The following is a 26,679-nucleotide window of genomic DNA, read 5'->3' as shown; positions in this document are numbered from 1 at the left end:
GGTAAGCTATATAGGAGGTGAAAATGGCAGGACTCAGTGATTAGTGAAATGAAGGAACTTAGGAAGGGGAGATGAGGGTTTCTAGCATGAATGATTTGGTGGAAGTTGGAGGCACTGAAATTCTACTGTCTGATAAGCAGATTTGAAGAGTCAGGTAATGCAGGGTGTGGATGCTAGGCTTTGCGAAGCTGTCTTGCGTGTCTCCGAGGAGTCCTGGACCAGTACAAGGTTCTGGGCAGAGGTCTGGGGCCAGAGGTGGTTTAGGAGTTGTTAGCTGGAAGAAATGGTGCACATCTTTTCAAAGTGTGTGAACAAATTTAGAGAGAGTCTGTTGAATGAGAAGAGCAGTGGGCTAAGAGATGAACCCTGGGGAAATGGCTTGTAAAATGTTGAGGGATGGAGAGTGAAGGGGAAATTTCAGAAGAGACAGAAGAAAAACGTTCAGAGATAGGAAAAAAGCTAGAAAGGTGTGATATCATGGGAGCTGAAGGAAGAGAGAGGGTTTCAGAAAATGTCATCAATACCGTAAACTTCAAAGAAGAAGTTCAGTAACACAGGGACTGAAAAATATCCTTTGAATATGGCAAGTAAAACCCACTGTAATAGCAAGAGCTATCACAGTCTTTGTTCTAGAAGCCCGGCTCAGTGGTTTGGGATATGAATGGAAAGTGAGAAAATGAAGACAATGAATACTAACTGTTCTTTCAAAAATTTTCAAGAGAAATATCATGGTAGTTGACAGGGGTGTGGAAATTGGGGGAAGAAGATGGGGTATTCTAGTAAAGGAGAGACTGGAATGTGGCTAAAAAGGTGGGAGCTATAGGCTGAAGAGAAGACACGAGTATCAGAAGTTTGCATTTGAAGTGTAATTTCAGAGTAGAGATACTCAAATGATCTTAATGGTTACTGTCATCTTGCCTTTAGCTTAATGTGTTCCTCATTGTCAGGGCCTTATCTGCCAGCTTGTTTTGAAAACTCAAGTTGGCCAGTTAAGAGTATTTGAGTTTCACTGAAACGAGGTCTTCTTTTCCAGCTGCTCCTTTCTAATATTCTGTCGTTACTATTCAGTAAAATATAGTTACCACAATAAATTCTTCACGACAAACATAATTTTCCATAGAGCATTTTCAGTTTATGCCTAAAATCTCAACACAGATACCAGTGTGTCTCCCAAGGAGAAAGGCAATCCTTTACAGTCTTAGGTGGGTCATATTGTGGACAAGTGGTGAATCTTAGCTATTAAAAGATTGAAGAGACTTTTCTTTTTTAACTTCCCAAATCCGAAGGAAGAATCTTGTCTTCTAAGAGCTTATGGGATACCTATGTGCTAATTACAGTGGAAAGCTCAAAAGGTAATATTCATTTTGAGGAAGCAGACAAATTGACTATAGATCTCCCGAATTACCTATCTTTAAAGGTATAAATGATCAGCCTGTGCTAAATAAAAGGAATTTAAACATTGTATACAATTATATACTATATGTAGTATCAAACTCCTATTTTAGCAGAGTCAAAATCTGTTCACTCTTATTGTTTTCCTTCTATGTCCTAGTATTTTCTGATGATGTAAAATGCCATTCCTATAAAGAAAGCCACTTTCTGTCAAGTGTGCATCTATGCTTGGGTAGTAATCATAAAAAGGAGCCCTGAAAATAGTAGTCCAGGACTAATGAAAATCAGCAAGAGCATCTGAAGGAAATTAGTACGCACTGCCTCCCCTTTCTTCAACACTCCTGTCTTGTTGGTTGCTCTTGGGAATCTGTGTTTGCCAGTCAACTGAGTGTGTTTATTGCAGGCAGGCAGTCGCCTTAAGTAACATGATACTCAGTAGGAGGTGGTGAGGACTTGAAGGAGGTCTTGTTTGACTGTAAGGGCCAGGCGGAGGCACACTGTTCAGACTGATTAGAATGATCAAGATTCTTCAGACTTTTGAGAACCGTTTGTAAGAAGAACGTATTGTGTTAGAAGGCAGAACTCATTCATTGAATGTCTTTTGAGTTCTTACAGTATGCTGAGTAATAAGATTATTAAAAAAAATGAATAAAAATCATTCTTGCCCTCAAATTCACAATCTGGCACAGAATTTAGTCGCAAACAGTTAGCAATAGCATAATATGATAATAGATGTTGGAACAAAGTTTTATGGAGGCTTTGAAGCTAAAGTGATTCATTTGGTATCAGTTTGGAAATGAAGCTAAAATGTTTTTACGTTTTAAAGTTGAATCTTGATCATTAATACTAATATGTCAAACAAATAAAGTGCTAGGCAGAAGTAACACCATAAGCAAAGACATGGGGTTGTGGTAGATATTTGAGATAATCCAGGCCAGCTGGAAAAGAGACGTTAGTAGGATATATGGAAATGTAACTGGGAAAAGGGGGTTAAGGGTTAAATTCTAAGGCACTTAAAGCCATGCCGAGAAGTTGAATCTTGTTCTATGACTTTGGGAAGCCATCAAAGAAAATAACAGAATAGCATATTAGTATTTCTGAATTGGGAAAAACTGAGTTTGTGGTAGGAAAAAACCAGAAGAATGAACCTGCAGCTGTCCTCATGTGAAATAAAGAGAGAGAGATTAAGTCAAGGAGGAAGAAATTTTTAAAGGAAGAAGTAGTTGACAGAGACTGTTCGGTAGAAATTTCCAGATGCAGTGATCAATTTCATGTTGGAGGTGAGAAAGTAAAAACTCAGTTAAAAAAAAAAGTCAAGGTATCCAGATTTGGTGAGTGATTTTGTTGTTAGTCAAGATAGGAAATAAAGGAGGGAAAGAGGAGTTCAGAAGATGGAGATAAAGCATTCTGTTCTGGAAAATTGAGTCTGAAGTAACCATGGGGTATCTGAATGGAGCTGTCCAGAGAGCAGATAAGAATGCAAGCCTGAGGTCCAGAGAAATGGTCAGTGTTGGAGGTCCAGATCAGCAAGTATTTATTATAACATGGAGTGAGAGCAGGAAGGAAGGGCATAGATTGAGATGAGAAAAAACCATAAGAAGGAATGACAATTAAGAGGGAAGGAGAGCCAGATAGTTCCTTCTCAGATGGACTGGAGAAAGCCAGGCCAGGGCAGAGATAAGGCAAGAGAAAGAGGCAGCGGTGCTGGGCAAAGGAAGACAAAGCTGAGAATGTTTTCATTAGATGTTTTAATTAAGATATTGATTACATTTGATAGAGAATTTTATTTTGTCAGGAAGAGACGTAAATCAGATTGCCATGAATGGAAGATTAAATACCTTCAAAAAGGATGTAAAGTGAGAGGAGAGCTTTCTTTCCAGGGGTTTAATAGATTAATTTAAAAGGAATGGATAACACCTTAGATGGGATCTGAAACCAGTTTTGTTATCAGGGGAAATGGTAACAGTGTTCTTCGGTTGGGAGGAGTGACGGGAAGAGAAAAAAGAGAGCAAATTAAAAGCAAAACATGAATTAAAAGAAGAAATATCTGTCCATGTTAGAAGGATGAGATTAAAAGTACAGAGGTAGGGAAGAGTATTAAAAAGAAGAAAGATTATTTGTTCACTGAAGCCAAGAATATAGAATCCTATCTATATTTTGAAATGTATATAAAGGTAAATTAAGATTTCCAATAAAGGATTGGATAAATTTTGTATATTTTCCACCGAAAAGAACTGGAGAAGGGAGAATTCTTTTAAACTAATTAGGCACCTTTTTCCTGAGCATGGATAAAGTTGCTGTGGGAGAGGAAAATAAATATGAAATGATTTTTATCTTCAAGAAGCTCATGAAATCAACACGTGTAATAGAGTGCCTTTTCAAAGGAAGATTTTATGAATGGCGTTTTGATTATTACAAGTCATGTGGAAGGTCCACGGCATGTGGTACTTCATGATTAAGGCACAGATATGGATGGTGTGCTGGGTGTTGGTGTTAGAAGTGAGTCACTTGGCTAGAGGGAAACTAGCCATTGCTCTGCTCTCATAAGCTGTCAGTGGTCCCTCAGGGTCTGCTGAACCTAAGATAATCCTTTTTTTTTGTTGTCTCATAACATTCTGAATCTAATAAGATTATAACTGAAACCAGTTTCTTAAACTAAAGTGATTAACCCAGACTTGTAGACAGATACATTATAAAATGTTATTTTCATTACCACCTGCTTATCTCCTAATTGCATATACATTTGGAAAATTTTATGCTATGTTAGTTATTTCCAACCACAAGTAAAAGAAAACTTTACTCAGACTGTCTATAGCACTAAAGAAATGTTCTCTCTCATAGTAAGGCCAGAGGAGAGAAGGCTCCAGGGTTAGTGAATTCACGGCTCAATGGTGTTGTAATGGACCTGAGTTTTTATGTTCTCTCCCCTTTGCTACTGTCTGCATGATTGGCTTCATCCTAAAGCTGATTCCACTTGTGATCCACAGATGGCTGCTGGCAGCTACATCACTTCCTTCCAGAGGGAGAGGATTTCCTTTCTTAGGAACTAAGGGAAGCTCCCCTTGTGTCTCATTGATTGACATTAACTAAAGCCTACCCATCCTTGACCAAATTCCTGGCCTTCAGGGTGGAATCACCATGATTAGTATAGAGAGTCGATCATAAGGTCCACTGCATATGATTTGAAGAGAGTTCAGAATTGGGGCATTTCTCAACCTCTCTGGACATATTTGCCTTGATGTCAAAATGCTACAGCAGTCCCTGGGACATCTATCAAGTCTGTATATTGATCCAACAGCCACAAGACCTGCTTAATGAGCATCTGAGAAGCCACTAAAATCTTTTGGGGCAGAGTAGACTGTGGCTGATGGTAGAGACACTATAGTAAGTTAAAATTATTTGTTAGAAATATTGAAACCAGCAGAAAGAGAATTGAGGCTATTTTTAGTTAGACCTCACTTTATATTAATTTTAGTCTTTAGTTTGCCATCAGAACCAGCATGAGAAAGGATCCATTGCTCCTGTTCCATGTTTGTTTGTTTTAATAAAGCTTTGCTTATTTGTTCCTATGGGATATTTTAATTAAAGCCCTTGTACACTTCTTCCATTCTCATCTCCTTATTTTAAGAAGAAATGAAACTAAAATGGACTAAAATGATAGCTAAGGAAGAATTCCCCACCAGTTTCTCCCTCGATCTTTTGTCTTGAGCCCCAGAAAAAAAAAAGTAGCCCACATTTTTAATCAGCAGTTTTATTACTCTTATAAGATTATAATCTAAAAGTTATTCCTGAAGTTATCGTGTCCTCTTTGCATTGATCTTTGTCTTAAAGAATCTGTGCTGAATCTCTACAAATTGTTGGCCATTTGTTTTTCTTCAATATGCTATTCTTGCTATACTAACAGCATATGGAAGCATTGACTGAACTAGCAATTATGTCCACAAGGAAGAAAACAAACCTATGATGTAAATGCTGAGTCACTCATCATTCTGACCAAATGACTTATTTTCTTCCCTAATTTCCTCCTTTACTCAGCAACACATTGCTAAACGTGAGGAGCAGGGTATCATTTTGAAATGCTTCTCATGCAAAACGTTTATGGTCCTGCCCAACATCTGCCTATTAAATATCTTAGTGAGCTACTGGGGTCTGCTGACCCAAAGATAATCATATTTATTATCTGAGTGTCTCAAAACATTCCGAATATAATAAGATTATAACTGAAACCAGTTTCTTAAACTGAAGTAATTAACTCAGACTTGTAGACAGATACATTATAAAATTTTATTTTTATTACCACCTAAAAGGAAAATGAAGACAGATGCTTTCCTATTAACAATAGCAGTCTCCAGAAGAGCCCACTCATTTTTCCTTCCAGGAGCAAATATTATAAAAGGTCTGGTTTAAGTGTGGGAAATAGGGAGAAGGAATAAATGGCATTTTTCTTGACTGAGAAATATTAATAGTGGGGTCTTCCCTGAAACCTAGTTCTGGGAAGAGTCTAATTTGATTTTCAAAAACGATGTGAAGGAAGGGAGTATACCTTGAATTCTCAGAGTTTACTGCTGATGTTAATAAGTTCCCCTTGATAGCGAGAGCTGACGTGGATAAAGATTAATTAAAGGAAGAGTCTGCAAAACTAACAGTATGTAGCAAATTGGCAAAGATATTTTCATATCATCAAAGGTAAGTGACTGTCCGTAGGAAAAGTTGTGCTTAACAATGAAGGTCCAGGCTGCCTGGGTTGGAATTCCACCTCTGCCACTTACTATCTGTGTAACTTTGGGCAAGTTACTTAACCTTTTGTGCACCAGTTTCAAACTTTGAAAGGCATTCCCTTTATAATGTAATTTGTAGACCTGTGGGTTGCCTTCTGGAAAATCAAGAAATGATATTACAAACTTTTAATATTTTACGCAAATCTTCTCTGTATGCAAAATTGTTCACAGATAAGCTCACCTCATCCCTTAAAACCAGTTAGCAAGAAGCAGACCCTCCCACGTCGTCTGAGAGGTAAGGGAGCTCCAAGTTCCCGACTCTTTACTGGAGCAATGGGAGCTTGGGAGCCCTGAAATCCATGTTTCAGGAGACTTGGGTGTCAAAGCTATGCGAGTTTCAAGGGCTGAAGATTTTTGAGGGAAATGCCAAGAAACCAGAGGTTTCTATATTTGAGTGATGAGTATCTTTGCAACCAGTTCCTCTCCCTTCTCACTCTTCTCTTCTCTGAAGAACTGATTGTTTTTTTGTTTAAATCCTGCTTTGAAGAGAGGTATGGATGATAATGGTGACTCAGTTCATGGCAGCCATTTTCAAAGGTTGTGTGGAAAAGAACTACTTGACCAGATGTGGGTATTTTGAGACCTGCATTTTGAGAAACAACTTCTTTCCCTCTCCTCATAACCAGAGGCAGCGGTGATACATCCATAGGGATCCCTCAGTTTCCTGTTTCATCCTCTGATCTTTTTCAGTCCCCTGAACGTCTTCCACTCTAAGGCAAGCTACTTGAGGACAGCAGCCCAGATTCATTCATCTCCATAGCCCTAGAGTGTAGACAGTACCGGGGACCCAGTAGATGTTCAGTTAGTATGTGTTGACGAAATGAGACAGAAATGGATGTTTCTCAGTGCCTCCGTATGCTCTTTCTGAATCACACTATTGATAAAATGTATTTTGTCTTTAAAAATATTGCAGTGTAATCGAAATAGGGTATGTTTGCAATGGGAAACAAGACAAAACAAAATGCTTTCATACCTGTTATTAAGTGCTTGTATAAGCTTTTGTGAGCTAGCCTAGGAATTTCATCATCATTATAGTTTTATTTTTCTACAGAAGTGCATTGTAAGTTCCCAGAATTTAAAATTTGATCTAACTTTGGAGACCTTATTACTTAATTTATGGTATCTTTGATTAGTTGTAGAAACTGGAACTTACTGAGTTTTCTAAATGCATTTATAAAGTGTTTAATGTTGTATTAAAACAATTTGGAGCTACTAAAACCATCCATTCACCCTCTCTGTTGTTTACATTGTGGAGGGCTACCGCATGATGTATCAAAAAGAGAACATTTTCTTGGACAATTGGTCAGAACCAATATAGATTTTATACACTCACAAGTGAACTATCTACATTTTATTTTGTGAGGGCAGGGCACTTAGATTTCTGAAAGAAGGAATTGAGAGACTATTGTGGAAAGAGTAAAGAAGACTCTTAGAGGAATAAATACATTGCATCTTTTTTCATGTCTCAATATTGAATCAGTTTGCAAGTGCAATTGATTCTCCTTAATGTTGCTCTCACTCTCCCCTGCCTGGTATTTCACACTGCAAGTATCCTTGTTTCACTCAGTTATTGTTGTGGCAGCCTTGGTCAAATCTGTCTTCTATGCCGCGTCTTAATCTTCCTAAAGACTATGCACTGTTTGATTACATCATTTTCTTTCTCAGACATCTTTCATCACACAATTATCAACTGATGGAATTAGAAAACTTTGTCTTTCATTCATGGGCATCTGAAATCTGATCTTATATTTCCTTTTTAACTTTTCATACCTAAGAGACTAGTCTACTAATGGAACCCTGCTGCCCTCTTTCTCATGCAGACACCCGCCCCACCTTCTGACTTCCTGCTTCTTCAAGCTTTTCTGCTCTCTCTCTCACCTACTTTGTCCCTATTCTTGCACCTCACCAAGATCTTTAGTCCAGTTGTCTAATCTTCTTTCTTTTTTATCTGGCAGACCCCTCCTGTTTTCTTTTTGTTGCCTTTTCACGTAAAATTTCATGCCAAGTCACACTGGAAAGTACAGAAACTTCATATTGGAGTCCATGGTCTCTGACCTCAGCTGGACCTTCGGTTATTGCCTGAGACCCCAGCCAGCTCTTTCTTATTCCTCTTTCAAATGTTCTTCCTTCCCCTTTGTACTTCTAACCTCAACGTTGCCTGCATCACTTTCTCAGCAAGGGACTCATCACTAATTTACAGAGTAAATAAAAGCCAAATTAGAAGAACTCCAACTTCTCACCTGCAAATGTGCAAATTTTCTTCCTCCTCACTGTTATCATGGGAAGGGGGCCCACCGTTGTGAAAGGTTAGCTCCCCACCCTCTACTTCCTCTCTCGGACCTTCGTCTATTTATCATCCCATTGTCTTTACTGCATTTTAAACCCCTCACACACTAGTGGGAACCCCCTTCAACATTTAGGCTTGCTCACTTGCTCGCTGGCTATTTAGAGCCTCTTTTCCCTTTAGACATTGACTTATCTCTATCTTCCTTTCATTGCTCAATTTGTTGCATTGTGACTTGCAACCTCAGTGCTTCACTGAAATTGTTCTCTCCAGTGACCTTGCAGATACTAAACTATTGGATATTTTTCAGGATTTATTAATCTCTCAAATTTGTTGGTCACTGCCGACCACACCTCCCTTCTTGACAACAGCATTTTGTGGGCCCATTAGTTTTCAGTTGTCCCTTCTCATTTTCATTTGTGAGTTTCTCTTCTCCTGGCTCTTAAAAGTTGGTATTGATTATGACTCCGCTCTTAGTCTGCTTCTCTTTTCTTTTTATACCCTTCCATGGTGGTGTGTTATTGAAATGAGCATGTCTATGTCATCACTACCCAAAAGTGTATTTCCAGCCCAGATGTCTCTCCTGATAACGCATCTTGAATCATCCCATGAACGTCACATATTTACTCAAAGACGAATATCTCAGCATGCACACCAAAACTTATTTCTTCTCCTGTGATCCCTAAAAGATTCTTAACTACCCATTTGCTCAAGCCATAAGATAAAAGTCAGCCTGAGTCCTTCCTCCACACATACTGCTAACATCACTACCCTACAGGGGTTTCTCATGGCCCTTAGTAGTTCATCAAAGCTCTTGAATTGGCCCATATTCCTGTCATGATCTGTTCCTTAAAACCTCTCCAGACACATCCTTTTCTTCTTCTTTTTTTTAAATTTAGATATAATTGACATATAACGTTGTATTAGTTTTAGGTGTACAACATAATGATTCATACAACATAATGATTTGTGTATATTGCGAAATGATCACCACACTAAATCTAGTTAACATCCATTACCATGCATAGTTACAAACTTTTTTTTCTTGTGATGAAAACACTTAAGATCTACTCTCTTAGCAACTTACAAATATACAATACAATGTTATTAACTGTAATCACCATGCTGTACACAGACATGTCCTTTTCAACCTGAAGCACTCTGTATTTCACCTGAATTTTGTTCCCAAAGGCCATTCTTTCTCTACCTCCAGTCCTTTTAAGATTTTCTCTTTTCCCAGAAAATACTCATTCATATACCCTAATCCTCTGCCTACTCTTTTTACATATGTGCTAGATTATAGAAAAATGTGTAGAGTTGCTTTCTTTCCTGAGTACTATTACTTCTCCTTGGCAGTTTCACTATTTCTGTATAGTAGTTATTCCAGAATCAGTTAAGTATAATTTTTATTCATGACTCCAGTATTCCAGTCTAACAATTCTCAGTATTTTTATTTAATTTAAGATTAGAACATGTAATTGTGCTAGAAGGTCAAAGTTTTTAGAATGGCCTCCAGAAAATCCAGTTATCTGTTTTAAGGAAATATCTGAGACACTGTAATTTATTTGTCTTTTTATTTTTCTTTAAGGCACAGAACTGGAGAGAGGAAATTTACTTATCTTTGGAGGTTTAGAGTATGTTACTTAGGACTTACTTGTTGCTAATATCATTGAGTACCTGAAAAATACCAGGCTCTGGGGTTAAACTGGTGAACAGAAATTTAACATTGCCTTTGCCCTTGTAAAACTTTCAGCCTCAGAGAGGAAGACAAACCTTCATCAAATGATCGCATACGAAGAAGTGAATTGAAAACTCTCCCAAGTGCTATGACAGAGAGGTTCTGTGAATAAATACCTATGAGAACTGGTCAGAGATGCAAGGTTTCTCCAAAGTTACAGCTTCCTGAGTTTTTCATTTGTTTTTGTTTTTCGTGCTTCCAGTGTACGAAGTGCGGGAATGCCCCAACAGGCATTCACGTGGAGACCATTTGGGTGCTCCTGCAGTAGCTGAGGGAGCATCTCCCCAACCAGCAGCAGTAGAAGCAAATGAGCAGCCTAGATAAGTGCCCACTGCACACGAGGCAGGAAGGAGTCCAGTGATAACACGACATAGATAGAACAAATGCCAATGAAGCTCACAAAACCGTTGTGTTCAAAGGTGCCTTTTGATAGTTTCTGTTTTATGAATATTTTAATCACATGTAGGAAGAAATTTAAATCAAATTACGTATGAAAATGGGTCATGTTCACAATGTGTATCTTAGGTGATTGGAGAAATGGGACAGAAGTGAAATGTTTGTAATTTGGACAAATTATTAATGATGTAATTATAGTTCCACTTTAACAGTGATCTTGAGAGAGATAATTTTAAATTTTTTATTACTTTCTACCCATAGTCCTATGTAAGTTATTCTTTTTTCAGTTTTTTTTTTTCTGTGAATAAAAGAAACTAAACTCTGCCTGTTAATGAGGGAGCAGCACTCATTCAAAAAGATGTTCAGACAGTTAGAGTTCCTTCAAAAGGCAGAATACTGCCATCTGTTGTTCACTGAAATTGTTTTTCAGCTAAGCAAACAGAAACCTCAAGTTCAAGTTTAACGTCAGTTCTTAAAATTGAACAAACAAAAGACCATCCAAATTCATCAGCTTTATGAGTTCTTACTTATTTCAGAGATTCTTAATTTTTCCTGTAATATTTGCAAACTCGTACTCAATTAGAGGCTCCGCTTTCTTCCACTAACAGAATAAAACGCTTTTTATTTACATAGCAATTTATACTTAACCAAGCCTTCCCACCTTCACTTGCGTGAGCAGTCACGTGAGCAGTTCATTACCTGAATTCCTCATTGCTTTGCCAGCCACCTCATCTTTTTTAATTAGAAGAAACAGAGAGAACCAGCCTGGAAGTCAAAGGCAGCTAAAGTTATCTTCTCAGAGAGATGGGTGCTTATTAGAGTAAGCGATTTAATAAGCATGTTTTATGTGCTAAATAATAAAACAGTATTCTGTGATAATTGCTATTTTTCAGGATGTTGGGTGGATTCCTTAGTGTCTAGAAGGTACTTAGAAAACATGAACAGAAGGGCTGTTTTAACAATTTCTGGCTTATTTGTAGATAGATTGTAGGGAAATAGATAAGGACACAAGGCCGTGTACTGCATCCCATTTGGTGACATGGAATGCTCTTTGAACATCAAAAGAGAAGGCAGTTAATTCGGGTAACTGCTGGAGTTTGCTGCGTCTCAGATCTCAAATGGGGCTGGACAACAGAGATGTTGTTGGAAAGCAGTTTGATGAAGGGCCCTATATATTTTCCTCCTACTGTACATATATATATTATCTTAAGGAGAAAATCCAAATGTAAACTCATATTCCCTGCCAGAAATTTAAAATAAGCAAACATCTGCTTCCTCAGGATGGCGTTTAGCCAAGGTTCAGCCTACAATGAGTTACTGCAAAATTTTCACATGATTTCATTTTTTAAAAATTTCCCAACCAACTTCAAGTCTAAAATTATAAATGGGTCCTATGAAAGTATAAACACATATGCAATTTTGCTGGCTCTGAGGTCAGAACCGGTAATACACCAAAGATCATTTATTGAATCCAGCTCATCTTCTAAGTGAATTTAGTACATTAAAGACCGGGATACCACTTCTTAGTATCACACTGCCTCCCAGAGAAATATTTGGGGGCTTGGGGTGGCAAAGTGTTTTAGAGATGTAGGAAGAGACAGCTCCCAAAAACCCGTCAGGCATCTTTTCCCAGCATTGAGGACCAAAGTTGGGTAAGAAGAGTCCCCATGACTCTTTCCTTTTATGTGTCATCCCTTACACTGTTTATTCCTCTCTTATCCCAACTCCCTCTTCACCCTGAGAATGTTCTTCCCATGCTGTGTTTGCCTCCCAGGGTGCCTCCCAGGATGACCAAATAGGAAGAAAAAAATACTTCCAACAATGGAGCTAAGATGCCTGCTTTTAGAATTCGTTTCACATAGTGTGTTATAAAATCATACCAGTGCAATCAACCATACTAACTGAAACCAGGACTTTCATATAATTACTTTCTCAGAGCCTAAAATTAATCTCAGAACTATGATGAGTATATGAGAGCAGGGAGTGCAATCTTTATATTTACCTAGAATAAGAAGTAAAAGTATTTAGGTTTTTGTTTTAATTTTTTTGTTGGCAGAGAAATCATATCTCTATGCTGTTTTCATTTATAAAGAAACTACTGGCCCAGTATATGTAGGAGACAGACACACATGGGCACAATGAGCATCCCTTTGCACACAGTCTTTTTCAATACAATAACAATGGTGGTGATATATAATATTTATCAACATGTACGGTAAGTCAGGCATTCTACCGAGGCTCTTTATATGCATGATCTCATTTAATCATCAACAATACTACACAGTAGGTGTTATTTTTACCCCTTTTTTAGAGATGAGAAAACAAGAGCTAAGGGATAAGTGAATTTTCTAAAACCTCAGCAGATTTGTAATTTGAACATAGACAGTCTGACTCTAGATCCTGTGCTCTTAAAGGCCCCATATATCATCATAAAATAAAAATTTGATATTGATGCATGAATAAAGCTTCCTGTCTTACATCCCAATTCTTTATAACTTTGCTTTCCAACTTCTCATATACACAACCTTCCAAATTATGTACATAATGAAAATATGCACTTGTATCTTTTTGCACCTCATGTGCTAATTCATAAACCAAACTTCACTTTCTGTCCCTTATTCCAGGAATGGTAAAGAATAGCTTTGACATAGCTATTATAGTATGTCTTTTTCAAGTGTTGAGTTTAAAGTAGTATGGAGCCCTCTTAATAGAGATGATCAGGACCAGTAATTGGTCTGTTAATTTAAAAAGTTTTTAAAGGAGAGGATCATAAAAGTACATTATATATTTTCCATACCTCTAGTCATATATTTTAACCTAAAACGTATGAATATGCAGGTTTTCACATATCTTTTGATGAAGAGCCGAGAGTGTTTCTCTTTGATATATGTCCACTGTGTTGATGTGAGTTCCAAGTTATCTTTCTTACATACACCACACCCACACTTCATTGTATATGACTGCCAGTTTCAGGGGTTTTTTACAGTGAGTGCCTTAGGCACTGTGAGTTGAAAATCCTTCAGGTATGTTTTTATTTTCTTTTTGTGTCTTTACTGTTGTATCTCCTCTATTTAATTTAGCAGAAATTGATTTTAGAGCCTCACCGTTATGACGTCTATTTGTGAAGTCTTTAAAATTATTCAATTTAGCTTTCAAGAACACTATTCCATTTTCGCTCACATTTCACTGGTATATAGAGATTCTATTAGCGTATGTAAGTTACAATGACAGATACAAGTGGCCTAAGCAGATTTGGGACCAAACAAAACTGACACTTGGCAAATGTTGAACTCAGCTGTGGGGAGACGTGTGTGGACTTACAAGAAATAGTTTATTTCCCATGAGCACTCAATATATGATAGGCATTTTACCATAGGAAGGAAACAGCATCAGTTACTCACTAATAAGTTATAAGGTAGAACTTACACCTTTAGCAATCAGTGAAACAGGGACTTTTCTGTTTACATAAATCTTTTTAAAAATCTTTTCAAAAAACTTGAAATGCATGATGCCAAGAAATGTTTTAAAATCATTTTCTTCTTTCTTTGATGTGTGTGTATATTTATGTGTTATGTAAAGAAATGCTTTATACTTATAAAATCGGAAGGGACCTGAGAAAGAGCCAACCTAATTTTCTGATTTTATTAGAGGAGAGCCTGAGCTCCAAAGGATACAGTGTTGCCTAAAGGAAATCTGTGGTTGGTTTTGAAAACCATCATAAAACTTAAAATATTAAATGAAGAAAGTGGCCTAATTTGAGGCATATAGCATCTCAACTAGGTTATCTCGATAATTGTCTCAATTCTAGTGCTTTAGTATTTTGTAACCTGTCTTTGAGTTTCATGTAGAATTATGAAGAGTGGCTTTCCTGCTGCTTCTAGTTGTTTTCCTCCAGCTAGAATAAATAAATTAATCTCCAAAGCAAACAACATATCAGATAATTCACTGAATCAGAAGACTTGAGAATCACTGCATCTCTGCCTCTGGGCAGGGATGTATTAAACCTATTACATTGTTATCAATTTAATCTTTGCTTCAAAATGTATGGGAAGAAGAGCTGTTACTGACTATACCGGTGTTGGCTCCAAGGAAATTTATCAAGACTTAGATGCATTGTCTTGACCTCACTGCCTACCGGATAACCTTCCTAATCATTTTGAACAGCAAATTGCTGTTGACATCAGTTTTCTCAAATCCTTTCTGATTCTTCCCTTGGGCACCTTGACTTTCCTTAAGTGAAATGATGTTTGTTTACTTCTTCATTTTCATTTACCTTGTTCCTGTAGTTATTTCTTTCCTAAGTCTTCTTAACAATTTTCTCTTCTAGAAATTCTCCATTTCTGAATAATATTGTGACAGAAAGCCAAACATAGAGCCACAGTATATAATCTAACATGCTCCTTAAAGATGTATAATTTTACTTTATGTTCTGTTAGTAATTTGATCACACAGATTTGTTAGAGTTTTTCATAATTTACAGTTTACACTAGTTTAGAAACTTGAATGCCCTTCATAGAGTGCAAATTTTTTCTGAGCCCTGCACATATTCAGAGGTTTCCCCTTTATCAGACTAGTAGCGTAATTTCAAGATTTTAACACAGTAGTAGTAAGACTGAAAACAAATTTTCTGTAATTGAATCAATGGATACATGCCTAGTCTAGAAGTTACGTTTATTGTTGACTATACGTGTATTTGTTATTGTTTCTTTAACTTTTTTCCTAGAACTCCAGATTTTCTGGGCCTTTGGTTTATGATGAGTAAAGTCACTTGGAAGCTATCTGGATCTTACCCTAGCAAGGTCATTTACATTTGTAAAAGTCTCTAAAGCCAGTCTTAAATAGTACATTCTTGAGATGATGGAGCAGACTAGAAGGAGATAAAGGTTCGGGAAAAGGAAGATGTTTAAAACACTAGGTGCCTTGAAAAGTGGTGCATTTACCAAGAGAATCAGTTATTTTTGTTTTGATATATAAAACTGCACTTTCTTCTACTGTTTATCAGACTTAAATTCCATATTTTCTATTTAAAGGTGGCAATCTAAATTTCTTTGTCATTTAAATTGTGCCAAGGGAATTCTACTTGCATTGTTTTAAATGTTAAATATAAGTATTTCTATTATAAGGAGAGCTTGCAAACTGGAATGTTTTTTATTGCTTGGTCACTTTTTTTAAGGAAGAGATTTGTTTGATCATATGCACTGTATACAGACTCAACTGTGGTTTTATGCTTGGTATCAAACCCTGAAATGCCTTTATAGTGACTCCCTGGACATCCCCACATCTTTATGACTTGCCTGATGTTTATTGAAATAGTGGCCCATCTATCTTTCAGTCTTCAGCATTTCATGTATAGTTAGTCTTGGCAAGTTTGTGGCCAAAAAGTCTGATTGTTGGTTTTAGATTTCATGCCTCATTGAAGCCTTTAGTTATTTGAGCCAAAAAGTGGTGATAGCTTCTTATGTGTAATACAACTTGTGACTGTTATACATTTCTTTTTTTTTTTTTGGTGAGGAAATTGACTCTGAGCTAACATCTGTTGCCAATCTTCTTCTTTTTTTGCTTGAGGAAGGTTAGCCCTGAGCTAACAACTGTGCCAGTCTTCCTGTTTTTTAATGTGGGTCGCCACCTCAGCATGGATTGACGAGTGGTGTAGGTCTGAACCCCGCAACCTGGGCTTCCAAAGAAGAGTACTGGATTCAACCACTACACCACGGGGCCGGCCCCATATACAATTCTATTTTTGAATCAGAAAACTAACAAAGCAAAGATCCAACTTAATAATAGTAGGGAGGGTTTTTCCAACAGAAAAAATGTTTACTTTGGTTTCTTAGTCAATTCCGATATGGATAATCTCCTTCTTACTGGGTTGAATATTGCTTTTGTTATTTTCACTTGAAGACCTTTGCTTTCACAAAAACTATAGCATAAGTAGCATGTATGTGCTAATTTGCTAAATTTTTATGTAACACTAACATTGACTTATAAGGACGATTTTTCAGTTCTCTTTCTATTTTAAAGTTACTTTAAAAATTTTAAACATTTGTTTTTTCTGAGTATATAAGAAATACATTCATTACTTTAAAAAAAGAATGTATTATAAAAAGATATAAAATTAGGGAATTGTAAAATAGACTTGTTCTGTCATCAATAATCTATTAAAAAATGTTATTCTAATTGTTAATGAACGTATTCTACTTTTTCTTCAGATCTGTAAGTTTTATATACTGAGAACATTTCAGGAAAATCACCATTAATTATTGGAGCATAAATTGTTAATTTCTTTGTCAAAAAAATCTTAAGATTTTATTTTCTGAAAACAAAGTTTGTCTTAAGATTTCAGTTTTTTAGGGAAACCGTGCAGTGACTTGCTAGTTTAAGATTATTAAAACAACATGGGTAGGAAGAAATATTACTGTTTCAGAAGATCATACGGGATTTTTCAGAAGCATAATAATTAGAAATGCACTTGAAAATACATGTTTCTGGAAGGGAATATTAACCTAGTTCGGTGGCATTTCCCATGAACATTTTTGAAGTTAACAAGGTAGGAACATATGAAATATGCATAATTATATATCCTAAAACTATTAATATTACACATAACTTCATGTTGTTCATGATAGATATTTGGACCTACAAGCGGAAAAACATGGCATAATGATGAAATAGAGCATTAAATAATTACAGATATATTTAGGAACGTAAGATGAAAAAGTTCGGCATTTATTTTGGCCTACTAGTTCAGCACTTGAGCTGTGGAATCAGAGTACTTGTGTTTGCAGCCTGATGTTTCCATGTTCCAGCTATCCGATTCTGATTTTGGCAAGTTATGATTGACTAATAGAAATGAAGTTAGTAAGAGTACCTACTTTGTAGATTTGTGCTGAATAAATATCAGCTGCCACCACCATTGTTATTGTTACTCTTATTATTCTAGTACTAAGAGACGTAACTTATATGTGATAACTTTACAGAACAATTTATCCAATACTTATGTTATTGCAAGACTAGATATCTTCACAGGTGTTGAGTGTTTTCGTAATTATCATATTTTTCTGATTAAAAAATAATACATATTCACTTTTTCTATGACATACTTTTCCCCCCGCTGAACAATATTTTATGACTATTTTTCCTAGTAATTATAGTTCTATCAAATCTTTTTAAAAAGTACATACTGCTTTATAATATAGTGATAAGACAACTTTTTGTTTGTTTACAATTTCTCTGTTGATATGCATTTATGGCAGCATTTTTGGTTGTTATGAGAGCACTGCTCTACCCCTTTGTGTCCTTGCCTTTATATTTTTACATATTTGTAGTTTTTCTTTAGACTAGATGTCTACATTGTTTTGCTGGATTATAAGATGTATACATTTAAACTACAAATTGATATACTCAGCAAAATTTCCTTCTAAAAATACTGGATTCTTTTCAATCACTGCTCATTTTCCAAAACCATTACTAAATACTTGGTGCTATCAATCTTTTAGTATTTTGCCATTTGGTAAATAAAAGTTGTTTTTACTATGCTAATTTGCCTCTTAAATATGGAGTCAAGTAGCTTTTTATATATTTGCTTATTTACAGTTTGAATTATATGTTCATTCCCTTTACCCAAGTTTGTCTTTTATTGATTTTTTTTTAGAAGCTCTTTTTTTGCATATGTTTTATCTTCTCTGTGTGGCAAACATTTTCTTGTGGACTATTTGTTTTTAACCTTTGTTTATGGCATATTTTCTTATGTAGAAGTTCATGTCTTTATTTAGATCTGTCAGATGTTTCCTTGACAGTTTATGAATTCGTATTATCTTTTAACAGTCTTCCTAATTCCGAGATTATAAATTAGTCCCCTAGACTTTCTTTTGATGTTTTAAATTTTTTTTTTTAAGGTATGCTGTTTTTTGGTGAGCAAGTTTGGCCCTGAGCTAACATCTGTTGCCAATCTTCCTCTTTTTTTTTTCTCTATCCCCAAAGCCCCCATACATAGTTGTATATCCTAGTTGTATGTCCTTCTGGTTCTTCTATGTGGGATGCCTCCACTGCATGGCTTGATGAGCTGTGTGTAGATCTGCACCCAGGATCCAAACTGGCGAACCCTGGGCAGCTGAAGCAGAGCGTGTGAACTTAACCACTACACCACCGGGCTAGCCCCTAATCTCCAAGACTTTCTTTTAATAATCTTGTAATTTTATACATTTAAATTTTTCATCTCTCTGGAGTCTATTTTTAAGTCTGTTGTGAGAGAATGATTAAACTTTATTTTTTTCTGAATACATAGCCAGACTTCTAATAGCCTCTTATTGAAAGACTCCAGAATTATTACTATGATTTATATCATTATCATTATTGCACACTTACAATTGCCAGCACAATATTAAGTGCTTTGTGCACATTATCCCTTTTAATTTTTATAACTACCTTCTGAGGTTGGTGCTATTACTATTACTTTATCCATTTTACAGATGGAGAAATCACAGCACGTAGAGCTTAGTAACTTGCCAAAGATCACGCAGCTAGAAAGTGGTAAGGTCAGGAGTCAGGATTTGGATGTAAGTAGCCTAGTTCCAGAACCTGTACGCAATCACTAACTGTATTATGCCATTTAAAGTTCTGTGGGTTCCTTGTGCCTCACACTGTGGCAACATTCCAAAACAGTGGTCCTGTGCATGCCGCCATCTTTAAGCTTCATCTTCGACTCTGCCTCTGCTCTCCCTTGCTCTCACATCTTCTTGCTTGTATTGTAGCCTGACCAGCCGGGTGGGGAACATTCCTGTCCTCTGTTTTTTGTGCTCTTCATTTCTTCAGCAGATTAAAGGGTAATAATTCTGAATCTGATAGGCAGTTTGGCAGAATATGACCGATGTGCCACAGAATCCAGAACAGAAATTTCTATTCTTACCAACCACAAGAAGAGGAACAATATGTGAATTTGAACACAAATTGGGTTGCTTTTTGTGCTTTTCTCTAATATTAGTTGAATAATTACCACATACCAAACTCAAATATTGCATTAAGATATTAATATAATTAAAATCTTATAGATACTAATGTTACTTTTAAGAATGAATTTCTAAATACTATTCCTTAAAATGTTGAACCCTTCATAAGGAGTGATTGATAGGAAGTTTTTTCCAGTTCTCTGAAACTTCTTGCCTCTTAAAAACTAATGTGTATTGTTTTAATCTCTTCAAATATGTCCTACCCCTCCACAAGTTCTAGTGTTAAAAAATGTGCCATGAATACAACAACAGCAAAAGCCATGGCAAATTTTGGCAAAGTTTGAAACAGAAATGTGATTTGAATATTAGTTTACTGTAACCCTAAGGAGTCAATTCAGTCCATTTTTCAGAAAAAGCCCAATTTCATTCTCTGTACCTTCCGGTTCAGGCCTTGTCTTACCTGACTTCCTTTTTTTGGTGTCTCAGTCTTCAGGAACCAGTATTACTGTGGATATTGCTGTGATGGGCGAGGCTCACGGCCTCATTACCGACCTCCTGGCAGACCCTTCTCTGCCCCCCAATGTGTGCACGTCCTTGAGGGCAGTGAGCAACCTGCTCAGCACCCAGCTCACCTTCCAGGCTATTCACAAGCCCAGGGTGAATCCTGTCATTTCCTTCAGTGAAAACTACACCTGTTCGGATTCTGAAGAAAGCTCTGAAAAAGACAAGCTGGCCATTCCCAAGGTAGGTATTAATGACATACTCCTGAAAAGGTTAAACTTTTTCTTTTAATTATCTTCTAGGTCTCTTTCTTGTCACCCCATACCCGTATGCAGATTCATATCCGTGACTCTGCAAAGATGTGTTGATCATGGAGACCAAAGTAGTAAAAATTTAAACGTAAAGACTTCTGTCCTTGTACTAGATCGCTTTCTTTAAATAAAAAAATTTACCTTTTTACATTACATTTTTTATTCAGACTTTCGAGAAGTTTTTACTTCTGTGTACCAAGCCCTGTTCTATAGGATAAGGATATAGCAGCAAAAAGAAAAAAAAGAAACAGGGCTGGCCCTGTGGCATAGTGGTTAAGTCCAGCACACTCTGCTCTGGTGGCTAGAGTTCACAGGTTCATATCCTGGACACAGATCCACACCACTCATCTAGCCATGCTGTCGTGGCGACCCACATACAAAACAGAGGAAGATTGGCACAAATGTTAGCGCAAAGCAAATCTTCCTCACCAGAGGGGGAAAAAAAAGGCAAAAATCCCTGCTCCCATTCTTGTGTGGAGTCTGTTTAAAATCCATTATTGCCTTCTGAAATACAAGTTTCCTTCACTCTTTGATTTCTTAGTAGGATATTCTTCATAGTACCCGCATGTCTTTCCCAAATCCAACAAGTTCTGAACTCAGAGTAGTTTTAGTTGATTTTGGATTATTTAAAGTAAAATGTGGCCTTCATGATTTGTATAACTCCTTCTTTTCACATAAAATATATAAGAGTTTTACAAAAGTAAGATGTAGAAGATAGAATCCTGCACCCAATTTAGACCTCAATATTAGTTGAAGACAAGTCGTATTAAAGACTAAAAAAAAAAGAAAAGAAATCAGAATTTAAGTGGTCTCTGGTACTACCAACACAATTATCTGTTTAGCAGACAAGAAGCCATCCTCTTGAGCTTGTGGCCAGTCAATGACGTCTTTGCTCTTGCTATTGTGAGTCTCTTGACTCAGGAATGTGTTCTTCACACAACTTCACAACTTTGTCAGTTAGGTGTTTACATAGCTACCTTCAAAGATCTACGTCTCTGAGACCCTGAGAAGGTTATGGCTAAACATGATATGACAGTAAAGGAATGGAGAGAGATTAACTGATTCCTTTGGGTCTCAAAATAGCCATGACGTCAGTGACAGATCTATAGACAATAGTTCTCGTATTTACAGTGCTTGGCCCTTTCTCTTCCTTTTGAATAACCTCTACGATGCATATTCATATCTTTAAGAGATTTTGGAAACTACTTAGTGTCAGAGCTATTCTTGAATCCCAAGGTGCCATATACTTCACTTCTCAAAAGTTTTTACCATCTTCGGAAGAGCAGATCGCGTCTTTATAAACTACACAACTGGTCTGCTAGGGTTAACTAGCCACAAATAAAAATGAGTTGAGCCGCTACCTATTAGAACTATTGCTGGAGTTGTATTAGAATACCTTCACTTTACTTTTTAAGGTTAAGACCCCCTTTGAGTACTGGTGCTCATCCTGGTGAGCCTAGCATCTCGCCTCAGTGCTGATGATGCTATGTAGCCCACTTAGGATGTGGCAGGAGAAGAAACAGGTCACCCAGCAGAGTCTTCTATTAAGAGGAGTTGGTAGCAATGACATTACTCATATGCCTTATGTCTAAGCCACGTTAACCACAAGAGAGGTGGTGCATTTTGTGAGTTATACTCTTACACTTAGCTCCTGTCATTTGTAGATCAAGAAATTAAAATGAAATCAGTAAGTACTTTGCCATAGAGAGTATTATGCAAGATGATATAAAGTAGTCTCTGCCCCAAACAAGTGACTTTTGAGGGAAAACTTCTGCTCATAATAACCAGTAAAATACCTGTGTATAGGTGTGTAAATCCTACTGAACTAATAGAACTATAAAATTATTCCAAAGGTAATTGACTCTCATTCCCATAATCTCATATTTATGTAATCATTGAAATGAAGAACCCAAAATGTTATTTTTGTAATACTCATTCATTTTGGCCAGAGAGCCTTTTATTGAATTTCTGAGCACCCAAATTTTAAATAGGTAATATTCAATGAACATAGTTTAATAAAATCACTTTCAATTAAAAACCCATTTTCTTCCATGATAGTAGATAGAAGTTAGTGATAGAAAATATGCTTGATAATAAAATCAACACTCTTTCTTCCTAGCGCCTGAGAAGGAGTTTGCCCCCGGGTTTGTTGAGACGAGTTTCATCGACTTGGACAACTACCACCTCAGCCACAGGTCTACCCACTTTGGAGCCTGCCCCAGTACGGAGGGACCGTAGTGCCAGCATGAAACTACATGAAGCGCCTTCATCCAGGTCAGGCAATGCTCCTGTTGGTTTCACATCTCTTGGAGAAGTTACTTATCAAAAAGGAATTAGAAGTGACAGAGGAAGGGAGGCCCAACCAATTCCAGTTGGTTGGAGGCCAGCTTTGAAAATGAAAAAGGTATACAGTGTAAATGCAGAGCAGTATACGGATTAACATCAGATAATTAGGCTTAAGGTGTGTCATGTGGCCTTAAATGTAAATGAGGACGGTGACTTGAGGTGTGATGCCTGCCAGTATTTCTTTGGATGGGAGGAATTGAGCCTGGAATACGGATAGGCTAAATTTTACCTAGACTGAGATCCTTATTGAAATCCTTAAAGGTGTCCAACCAGACATTTGCAAATGACTGTTAGATCCCCCAACCCACCAAACCAGCTATCCTAGCATTATATGAAAGGCAGAAGATCAGATCAAAATGTAGATCATCATCCTAAGATATGAACCTAGATATGTTCAGACATTTGGTAATTTAAACTTTATTTAGACAGAGAACAGATTGATGTTTGCCAGAGGCAGGGGGTGGGAGGGTGGGCAAAACTCGTGCAGGGGGTCAAAAGGTACAAACTTCCCATTATAAAATATGTAAGTCATGGGGATGTAATGTGCAGCATGGTGACTATAGTTAATAATCTTATATTGCATATTTGGAAATTGCTAAGGTAGTAGATCTTAAAAGTCCTCATCCTAAGAAAGAAAAGTGTTTTATAACTATGTGTAGTGATGGATGTTAACTAGACTTATTGTCAATTATACCTCAATAAGAAATAAATAGAATAAACTTTATTTAAGTATATTAATTCCAGTTTCACAAAGTGACTTACCAAAAGCCAGAATTACCAAAGCTGAAGGAAAGATAATATTAAGATCTAGAAAGAATTTTGAAGAAAATATCACCATGAAAGAGGTACTTTTTGTGGGGGCTATTGTATTTGTCCTTTTCTATTTAGAATAAAAATGGCATACTCTATATGAATTCAATAATTATGAGAACATTTACCATATGATTTCAGCGTTTTGAAACATTTGCATCAGTTTTATTTGTGACCTAATGACTGAAAAATATCCACATCTTTGTTGAACTACATCATGACAAAAGTAGAACTTATTTTCTCTTGATCTTGGCCTTGAATATAAATAAAGTACAATTCTGAGATTCACATAGAAATGGAAAGCTTTCAAATCATAAGAATTTTTTGCTGACTTTTCTTAGAAAATATGATTAAAAATATGTTTAATTGGTTTCTTCCATATTAACATTGGTAGTCTGCTGAACGTATATGAAGTAAACCTAATGATTCTTTCTTTCACCTATCAGTATAATTCCACTCTATGGTATTACCTGAACTTTTCTAAGACTTCTAAATGCCACCATAGGAGGATGTCAACCAATCTGTTTTGTGAACATTTCCTAAAATTTGAAATTACAAGTGATTGGTGATATTTTCCTCCGAAAATATTGACCATTGTCTATTTCTACAGCAGCAAATACTGATAAGTGGTAATGAATTATAGTTAAATATTTGTTGCTTAAGAAAATGAATTATGTTCTCTGTATACCTTTAGAGAGGCTGTCTGTATTACCAACACCCCTTGCCAAGGTTGTGTCATAGTATAGTTAATGTTCCTGTGATTTTCTTTCCATAGAATGACTGCCAAAAATCTATTGATGCATTCTTAAGTATCATCTTTCTTTTTGTTATTGTTTGTTACTTCTGGTCAAATTTCATTTCTCCTACTCCTCTCTTCTCTTAATTAAATGAGATTGAGAGCTGAAACTAAAATCATCTTGAGAAAGAGGGTTTCAGAAACTTTTTTGAGCTTAATTTCTGTAGATCATGTCATTCTGCTTTATGAAATAAATGCTCATACTCAAGTATTTTTAAAATAGATGAGGAATAGATATGATGCCACTCTTTCTCTTTGTCCTAAAAATACTCATAGATGTCTTGCCTGGGTGTACTTTTTTTCACTGACTTACTATTCCTCAATTTCACTGTCCTATTAAAAGTCCTGATATAAAATCTGAAAGTGATACAACTTTTTCACCATTACGAAGAAATGAAATTTATTCTGAAGAGAAGTTGAGCCCTTTAAGGGAAAATCGTATGTAAGTGGCAATAGTACCAACATTAAATACAGCTAGTTTGGGTTGACTCATTCTTTGTCGTGGGTGAAAATAGTGAAAAGATAACCAGAGGTCATCTCCAGCCCTGATTATGAACCAAAGTTAAAGCTTTCTTCACTTAGGAGACCTATTGTCAAAACTGCTGATTGATTTCAAAACTGATTTGAGTTTTAGCCCTTGTAGTTTCTTCCCTCTTGGCCCTTTTATTTCTTCCTTTCCACGTCTGTCCTTTTATTGAGGTTCTTTGAGGACTCCAGTGATCAAAAGAAGGACCAGAGTGGGAAGTGAAAATTAGAGACAGTCCTCAGCTTATATCCCGGGAGGTATCCAGCTGGATGACTAACCCCTGGGGAGTTTTAAATACAGCCAAGGAGAAAGGAGACTGGCTGAGAATCGGAAGGGTCTTGGCCCTACCACTCAGAGATGCGTGTCCTGAGAAGCAGGCCCTTAGTCAGAGCCTTGGTGCCTCCTACAAGGAATCCGTAGGAAAAGGGGAACCAGGGCACAATTGGGAAGTAAATTAGGTGGGAGAATACCGCTAGGTAGTTTTAAAAAAAAAAGCTTTCAAGAAATAAAAAAGTCTGAAATAAATCCTACCCTGACCATACCAAGTCGACCTAGGAACTGACCCCCGCCTCTGCCTATTAGACACAAAGGAGGCTGGAAATTCAGTAAAAGAAACCTGGTTAGGACCTGGTAAGACGTTTAGGGCCTAGGATGAAGTTTGTTGTGGGTAGACTGAGGTTCTAAAACCCACTTTTGTGGAGGAGAGTTGAGATCTTCCACAGCAGACACATAGTTTCCCCTGCTGTGTCAGCATGAGGAGACCAAGCAAAGGTTTCCCCAACCTATTTTCCTCTCCAAAATCCAAGTTATTACATATTCCTGAGATCTAAACAGGAACCGAGAAGGTGAGAGTCAATACAAAGCTGAAAATTATTGCAAGGATCACATAAAGCAATCTATTTGAAAGTGCCCATAAATTATAAGGCATATGTATACATAAATCTATTGATTTATTATTTTATTAATAATATATATTTTAATAAATTAATATTTATTAAGAATGGGATATATGGCTAGAATTTTATTTATCTTGAAGTTCATTAATTCCCCCTACATTAAAGTTACTGTGTTATTGAACTTTATAAAACTTTTCAAAATGAGCATATTTTAAGTGCTTTTTTAAAAAAAAAAAAACAAAATAGTAGTAGGCAATTTCTGAGCTAGCTTTCATAATAGAACTTTTTGAAAAATTAAAAAACAAAGGTTTTATCTTTTAAAAGTCTACATAAAAAGCTAATAACCTATTCATTGTAAAATGTACTGAGAAATTAAAACTCCTCAGCCAAATATACATTACATAAAAGTTCTTCACAGTAAATCTTGTAAGTCAATCAGTCCAGCAAAAGAAGTTGAATGGAAATAGCGCTATAAGGAAATAGTGTTGTTATCTAGCTCAAATTCAAAGTTTTATTTGATTTTGTTGTTTCAAAATCCTAGGCATTTGTAGAATGCCTAGAATGAGATTTCTAAGAAGGAAACAAAAATTCATTCTAAGAATGAAGCAAATATTATTTTGTCTGCTTTCCTTAGTTATATTTGATAATTGCTAGAGCTCATTCCATATTTCAAATCTCTTTTATGATATAGATATATATTTTGTAAACTGCTATTAGAAGTAAGTAGAAAAGATAAAGTTTTAAAATACCTGGGTCAACAATTGAAGAAAATTCTGAAAATGAAAAAGAAGAAATAAGTGTCAGAGTGAAATAGGAGTCAACATAAATTATAGATCTTAGTCATTGCTAAATTTACTAATAATCAAAAGATACAATAGCAAAGCACACGTTCAGCATTATTCCCTTCGAAAGATCTGACACTGTTACTGCAGCTCCTAAAAGTCCTTTTATTCCACATTAGCA

At 36.3% G+C, this 26,679-nt stretch overlaps 1 protein-coding gene across 1 annotated transcript in view; it reads left to right on the top strand.

Annotated features, from left to right (window-relative positions):
• PDE3A (phosphodiesterase 3A) overlaps positions 1–26,679 on the top strand; it is a 284,159-nt gene that overhangs the window by 210,696 nt on the left and 46,784 nt on the right. The window contains exons 3-4 of the mRNA XM_046683775.1: positions 20,017–20,274; positions 22,462–22,616. Of these exons, the coding sequence (XP_046539731.1) occupies positions 20,017–20,274; positions 22,462–22,616 (413 nt within the window). The remainder of the gene's footprint in view (positions 1–20,016; positions 20,275–22,461; positions 22,617–26,679) is intronic.

The sequence above is a fragment of the Equus quagga genome, chromosome 1 (genome assembly GCF_021613505.1).
Source record: "Equus quagga isolate Etosha38 chromosome 1, UCLA_HA_Equagga_1.0, whole genome shotgun sequence".
Taxonomy (NCBI): Eukaryota; Metazoa; Chordata; class Mammalia; order Perissodactyla; family Equidae; genus Equus; species Equus quagga.
The sequence above is the reverse complement of the archived record's forward strand: the minus strand, read 5'-3'. Positions and strand labels throughout refer to the sequence as shown.